The sequence below is a fragment of the Propithecus coquereli genome, unplaced genomic scaffold (assembly GCF_000956105.1).
Source record: "Propithecus coquereli isolate 6110/MARCELLA unplaced genomic scaffold, Pcoq_1.0 Scaffold46, whole genome shotgun sequence".
Taxonomy (NCBI): Eukaryota; Metazoa; Chordata; class Mammalia; order Primates; family Indriidae; genus Propithecus; species Propithecus coquereli.
In genome coordinates this window covers 4,113,508-4,121,253 of record NW_012150396.1, presented here as the reverse complement: position 1 = coordinate 4,121,253, position 7,746 = coordinate 4,113,508, and the positions used below count along the sequence as shown (strand labels likewise).

General features: G+C 37.1%; 1 protein-coding gene across 1 annotated transcript in view; it reads left to right on the top strand.

Annotated features, from left to right (window-relative positions):
• The first annotated feature begins 2,767 nt into the window (after window positions 1-2,767).
• The window catches only part of RRH (retinal pigment epithelium-derived rhodopsin homolog), a 17,984-nt gene continuing 13,005 nt past the window's right edge, over window positions 2,768-7,746 (top strand). The window contains exons 1-2 of the mRNA XM_012655079.1: window positions 2,768-2,873; window positions 7,523-7,713. Coding sequence (XP_012510533.1) covers window positions 2,768-2,873; window positions 7,523-7,713 — 297 coding nt within the window. The remainder of the gene's footprint in view (window positions 2,874-7,522; window positions 7,714-7,746) is intronic.

The following is a 7,746-nucleotide window of genomic DNA, read 5'->3' as shown; positions in this document are numbered from 1 at the left end:
ATTTTAATACATAAATTAAACTTAGTAAAGCAGTTTCTCTAATTGCAATAATTGATTTTAAAATTTCAGTATTAGGAATCTATTAAACTTGGAGTAGCTTTGTTCAAGTGAGAAATATATAAGAATTTCTTGAGAAACATTTATTTTGTCATTCACTATAGATGGAGTATTAAAAGTTTTACTGGATGTTCTTATTTTACTTTTACTTTTTCAAAGTACTCTAAAGGCTTAAGATGTTATTCACCATAAGTAAATCTTTGATTGCCTACTACATATTCAGATTTCTGGCTAGGGACGTTAAATGTTAAAAATGAAATTGGTCTTGGTCACCATTGCTAGTGTAGTATTAGGAAATAACCATGATAGCAAGTTAGGGTTCCATGATACAGAACCATTTACTCTGCTATTGATTTTTTCCTCCTTCACATGTTACTTCTTAGAAGGGATGATATTTCTATATCATTTATTAAATTTTCTAACATGCTTGATTTACTGTCGAATGCTCATTGGAGTAGCATATAGTCATCTATGTCATTTTTTTGGTTTTTCTTATCCTTTTTGGTTAATGAAATTACAGTGAGATTGATAAATTTATAAGTCAAATATATATAATGAATAAATATGTTGAAAATATTTTCACAGGAAAAGGAAGCTATACTTTTACAACTTAGGAAAGGAGGCTATTTGATTTAGAATTTTGAGGATGAAATTTTCAGTGAGTATTAAGGCCAGAGTTTTTGCTCTTGGTTTTTAAAAGACTTCAGCGAGCACCAGAGGGAGGATGGCATTATCCCAAGGACAAATAATAGTGCAACATTTCTACAGTATTTTTTTTAAACATTAAAAAAGAATCTAAAATGGCAATGATGGAAGTTAATATATAGGCCAGCAGACAAACCACCTGGAGATTTCACCTTTTACCTTAGGTATATCGTTTGGCCATCTTTTAGCTTCTCCCGCACCCCCTTTTCTTACAGTATGGTTCTTTCTGGGTTTCCTTTGGGGCATTTCATTTTGAATAAAGTTCACATGTATTTCTAAGCCTCATCCCAACATAGCTTTTCGGTGTCACTCGTGAAGGAAGCATGAAAAAGTACTCTGCACTACCTCACGCAAATCTGGAAAAAGTTTCATCCGCAGCAGAAAGCCGGCCATCTTTGGAATTATTTTTCAGTTCTTAGAAATAATTATTTCTCAAAATTTTAAATGGATGCTAATACTGGGTATAATCTATTACAGAAAAGGAAGGGAGTATAAACCAAATTCAGAAATTTTTAAAGTTTTATTTTGCTTACTGAATGAGAAAGAAAAGCAAGAAAGAAAAAGACTTAAAACCCAACAAGCCGTAGATCTTTAAAACGGAGGAGAGAGTTGTGCTTCGGTCATTTGAAAATATTTTGATACTTTCGAGAACTGATGAGATTCTTTCCTAGTCCAGGTATTCTTCGGAGTGTTGCTTTATATTTGTAACGATTTTAGTGCTGGTAGCTGTAAGATTTGGGAGCGGTCAGTCAACTTGTTTGCTTTCTTGAGTTTATATAGAGGTGAGAGAACTGAGGCAAAAGCACTATCTTAGGGTCCCTTCCTCCGGTGCCGTTCTAAGATTTATAAAATTAAGTGGGTAAATACAGCCCTCTAGTGTTTCTGTTACATACTTACGTCAGGGTGCCTAACCATTTCTCCAAAGTTTTTCTGATTTTAAGAAATTCACTGAAAAGAATCAGATTTTAATGTTACACGGTATAAAGAATATGGAAAAAAAGTAATAAGGATATCATCATTCTAACAAACGTTCATATTAATAATAGATTGTAACCCATTTTTCAGGTTACAACATGATAATCCAGAATATTAGAATTACCTTATACTTTATAATAGGAATTCAGATACTTTGTTGATATATGCTATTATTACTATCACCAGATAATATTAATTGCATATCAAACTGTAGGATAAATGAACTGAGGTAGATGGTGGAGTTGATCATGGTATATCCATGCTATGAAATATGGTTATTAATAAATTAGACTTATGTTTTTTGACCTGGAATTCATAATAAGGCTTTAGGGGAAAACAAGTTGCATAATGTATGTGTGTATATGTGTGTATTTGTTTATATATGCATGTTTGTTTAAAAGAAAAGTGGAGAAACCTCAAACTCTTGTATGAATATGTTTGCATAAGCAAAGAAAAGCATGAGAAAGGATATATGCCAAACAATATTGGTGCCTTTAGGGAAGTGAGGTTCAGAAGTATATGGGGAGATTACATCTTTATTTCTAATATTTAAATTGTTAAGAAAAAAACACAAAGGGAACCGAAATGGGAAAGCTCAAAGGATCATCAGAAAACAGGGACCTTAATCTGAATAGTTTCAAAGAACTAAGGCTGGCTTTTCATTTCAGAACTGATTTCTGCTGGAAGTCAGCTCCTGCACTGATTTTCTGAGTTTGTTTATTGATTTAAATGGGATGTGTGTGCTCGATAATCTCCTTACATATAAGACTGATGCCCCAGTTGGTTAGAATGCATGGTGCTTGGTGTTTTTGTTTTGCTAATAGGCTTTCCCCTTGTTCTGGGAATTAAAATCCTTTCCTATTTAGCCCAATTAAAAGTGTTCAGGGAGGGCCTCTATGAAAAGGCCCTTCTTTGAGATCTCTTAAGTGGAAATGATTGGTCCTGAAAAATCTTTTCTCAGTGGCTCAGAAAACAGTTCATAATTACTGAAGGCTTATTAGGAAGGCCGTTTCAATTCCTTCCCTCCAAAATGCTAAGGAATAATTTAGGCAACAATTCAGACTCTAAAAATGAAGATGGCTCGGTCTTTTCACAGACTGAACACAATATTGTTGCAACTTACTTGATTATGGCAGGTACGGATGTTTAATTATTTCATTAACAGCTATCTTGCTTTAGAATGAAGAAAAGCAGAGGTATTCAGCATACGGCGAAAGAAAGAGCATATGTTGTTTCAAGTTCCGTATTGACCAACCTTGACAAGTCACTTATCCTTAGTTGACTTGCTCAGATGGTAAATCAGGATGATAATAATCTATTTCTGGGCTATACAGATCAAATAAGAGAATGTAGGTGAAAGCATAAAAGAAAGCATTGTTAATGGTGGATAATGTCATTGGTTATTTTGAATTTTGATAAATAATGTGAGCACTGAAGAGGGAACTGAGCAGTTTTCTATGCAGTGAATAGTTCTTTTATAAAAATTACCCATATATTTGGTTATTACATTGTCAAGTTTTTATTGGGGAAGAATATACACCATGGCAGAAATGTATTTTTATATCATTTACTATTCATAATTGTCATGTTTTTGTTTTTGGCGGTGGAATCTAGCTAAAGATTAAAAGGTTCTGGAAAGAAAATTAAAATCCTAAAAAGACAGAGCAGAGTGTCTTGTCATCGAGAAGAGAGTCTTGAAAATTCAGCTCATTCTAAAATGCTATATTTGGATTTCATCTTTTATTATCTTTGCAACTGTGAGCCAATTCCTTCACCTTTTTGTTCTTCCATTTTCTTATCTGTAAACAGGGATAAGAATAAGCTACTTGTCAGATTGTTGTGAGGAGTAAAATGAAATGCACCTAAATGGCACACACAGTAGATGTTGGGCAAATATTTTTCTTTCTCCCCACACACACTCATTGATACAAATACTGGATGAAGATAAAGGCTTGTTTGCAGAAAAAAAGGGGTGGGGGAAATGATAGTAGAAATTCGTCTTTTATGCTCAGTACAAGTTTTAGAAGTAACTGCTTGTTATATTGGGTTCGTTATTACTTGGACTGACTTTTATGAAAGTTTTCAAACATATTCAAAAGTAGAGTGAAAAGTATAACAAATCCTCCTATACCCAGTTTATTCTTTACAATTGGTTTAGTTTTTTCCTTATAATTCAGAATGTTACTTTTTGTGCTAGAAATTGTGAGTTCCTCAGTTAATTTTTGTAATTTTAGTGGCATGTTAACTTGTTCATTTGAATACCTCTCTATGATAAAAACTGAACAAATTCTATTTCTTTTTAATTGTTTCTTTCTGCAAGAAAAAAAAAAAGAGGGAAATCTCATCACAATTACATGGAAATACTTTGTATATGAGCATTTGGTTTACTTTTTTGTAGATGACCAAGAAAAACTATCTTTTGATCTGGTTACAAAAGTAGCATGTAAAGGAAATTTCCTAAGAAAGGTCCTATCTGGTTCTTATCCCTGTAACAGTAATAGTAATCTTACTACTGCTGCTAATGTTATCTTTTGAATACTTGCTATACCAAGCACTGTTCTAAAACCTGACATGTCGAGAATAATTCATCCTTACACTAATTCAGTAAGTTACTTTTATTTCCCCTGTTTATACAGATGAAGAGTTTAAGAAACTTGCTCAACACACACATCTATTAATACTAAGTAGCCGCACCAGGATTTGAACCCAGGCACTTTGGTTCTAGAGCCCTCACATAGAACTGCAAGAGTCAGTTTTATCAAGATATACCACAAGTATGTGCTGTTTGTTTGTGTTTTTGGTAGATGAACAGAAGGAAGCATATCTAACTCTTTCCGCTTTCGTTCTGTCCCCATATCAAACATCTCTTGTTCTTCCGATTCCCCTCATTTTCCTCCTTTAATAAAATTCATTTAAACCCCCAAATCAAAACCAAAACTATGAGGAAAAGGGTGCAGTGAAAGCATTTGTTTGTTACTTTTACAACGAGCCTATTTAGATTTTTCATTTTAAATTCAATCTTTCCTTTAGATTTTAGCTCCTATGAACTTTTGCCAACTTCCAATGCAACAGGCGTTTTGTTAACTTAGTAAACTGGAGCGCTCTCCCCAGTCAAGGCTGGGAGATGGGAGGGCATGGTGAATGTAAGATCTGAAGTAAGTCCATTATGCATGAATTATAAAATGACGGGGAGAGACAGGCTGAAGAAGGTAAAATGCTGAATACCAGGCAATGAAGAACCACGGAAGCGTGAAGGGGACAGGGAGTCGCGGAAGGGTTTTCAGCAGGAGTGACCTGATTTGCATTTTAGAAACGTGCTATCTTGGTAGCTAAAAGACCACATAGGAGGCCGTTGCGGTGATCCTGTGGAGGGAGTCATGGCAGTGGGGACAGAAGTGGATACACTCAAGAACCAGAAGGCAGAACTCACGATTGGATGTGGGGATTGGGGGAGAAGGAGGGGGAGCATCAGAGGTGACCCCTAGTTTTCTTTCTCTGTTGGGCTACTGAAGAGAAGAGAAGGAGAGGTCAACGTCAAGTGCTGCTTGGAGTTTCGACTGACTGAGAGATGACTTAAACTTAACTGCTAAGTGAACTATCTTGCCCGCTAGAACACCTACCGCTAGGGAAATAGGGCGGAGAGCCTGGGACAGCTACGGAGAGAAACGAGGGCTTCCCTCATGCCCCCTGCACGGTGTAGTTACTTTATTCTGGTTGTGTACTTGGTAGGCAGCAGTTGAATGCCTTGTTTTGATCTAACTTTTAAAGTTAATCATCCGGTTAGTAGCTAGCCCAGAAAGTCTTCATTTAATTAAATTTTTTGGAGTATTTCCTGTATGCGTACTACTGTACTAGATGGTAAAAACAGAGCCAAAGAATCATCTAATTTGCAATTATTGTGTGCCAATTATCTTGAAGAAATATTAGAAACTAAGCAATATGAGTTTTAATTGTGGCCCATTTATTAAATAAATCTGCTGTATGTCACATACTCAAGAAACAAATCATGAGGAGGCTGAAATCTACAGGAAAAGACTGGGAATACATCACAAATAATATAGCGTCACATAAGATCAAGTGCGTATAACAAGCAGGCACTTTGGAAATTATAGGTAGGAGAAGGCTTTGGGGTAGAATTGGGCTTGGACTGAACTTCGAAGGGTGGGTAGTGTTGGGGTAGTTAGAGGGAAGGAGGAAGTTGTTCTAAGTGGGAGAAAATATAAGTCGACATGTACAAGCAGCGTGGTGTACTTGATACGTAAGTAGAACGGAGGGTTTGCTTGACAGTGCGGAACTTCGCTTACAGAGGCTGATAACAGATTGAGGCAAAGAGCCTGGAATATCAGGTTGGGACATTTGGACTCTTATCCCACAGGCGGTGGGGATTCTTAGAAGTTTCGAGAAGGAGAAGAATCAGTTAATTCTATGTTGTAGGAAGCTTATTCTGTCAGCAGTGTGGAGGGGAAAAGAACAGCAATCTAGAAGGTTAGCATAACAGGATGCTAAGACAAGTTTTGACTAAAGTGCCAAGATGTAATAGAAGTTCTTACTTAACTGATACCTTTGTGTATTGGCATTTGGAAACCTGCCCTCTCTCGTTGATGATAGCTAGGGATTGCTCACCAAGTAATTCTCTTCATGACAGAGAACACAACTCTGTTATTGCTTGTTGCATAACCTTCCTCTAGTCCCGAGGAATCTGGCAGTGGTTCTAGCTTCTCGGCTGAGAAGCTTCTCTTCACACCCCACCCCCACTGTTGGGACCTATTGAGCCCACATCCGGCTTGTGGGAACTTACGCATCCTCTGCAGCAGGTAGAGGATGTCGATCAGGCTGACATGCATGTCCAGTCCACTCAGCGATATTTCTCAATGTAAATTAATACAGTGGCATTCTGATTAATAAGTTTAATCATTAGTCTACTTGACTCCAGCCAGTTCTGGGGCACTGACAGCACTGAGTTTCTGGACCTACACGCAGAGTCAGATCTCAGATTGCAGAAACTTGGTATCACCTGTGAGGCCTCTCGGTGGACCAGAAAGCTGGTTCGACTTCCTCTCTTGATAGTCACATCTTGCAGTGTGTCCCCTTGATGGGGGACGTGGATGTGTGAGAGAGATTCCGATTTGGGTATGTTGAGTTTTAAGAAATATTGGAACAGTCATATGATCGTACACGTGGTAATAACTGTTAATGCTTAAGAAATGTTTAATGGCAATGAGTCGAATGAAGACAGAAGATGTGGGCCTGGAGGACGTGTCCGGGCTGGAAATAGTGACAAAGTGCTGTTAGGGTGGGGTGATACTTGAAGTGTGAGAAAGGAAACTATAGAAAAAGAAGAGTCTTAGTCCTCAGGAAGGAGAAGAAGGAAGTTAAGCTGCCAGAAGAGAGGTCATACATGTATCCTAGAACTTCAGCTGGGGAGGTGGCGGGGATGGGTGGCCAAGAGAGTGGAAAAAGAAAAAAATATGTCCTAAAAGTCAGCAGGGATGGCATCGTGAAAGCCAAAGAAGGACTTTCAAGGACAGAGTGATCAATATTAATTACATTAAAATCAACTTTCAGCTTCTGTGATTTGGCAGATTCTTTGTGTTTTAATTTTCTTATTTCCATGTCACAGAAGAGACAGGCTATGAAGATGTTACAGTGTTAAGAATAGCAGGAGCTGTTCAAATAAATGAACTAAAATAGATTTGCTATGTTTTCAAAAGGGCTTGAATATTTAATTTTGATTTTGAACATTCAGATTAAACAAAATGCATGGTATTTTTGTGTGTGTTCTCAGGTATGATAAGTATTCTCAGCAACATAATAGTTCTGGGCATCTTCATTAAGTACAAGGAACTTCGGACACCCACAAATGCAATTATCATAAACCTGGCTGTTACCGACATCGGGGTCAGTAGCATTGGCTACCCCATGTCTGCTGCCTCAGATCTGTATGGAAGTTGGAAATTTGGATATGCAGGCTGTCAGGTACTGGAGATCTTTGGAGTGAAAGGAAAATAA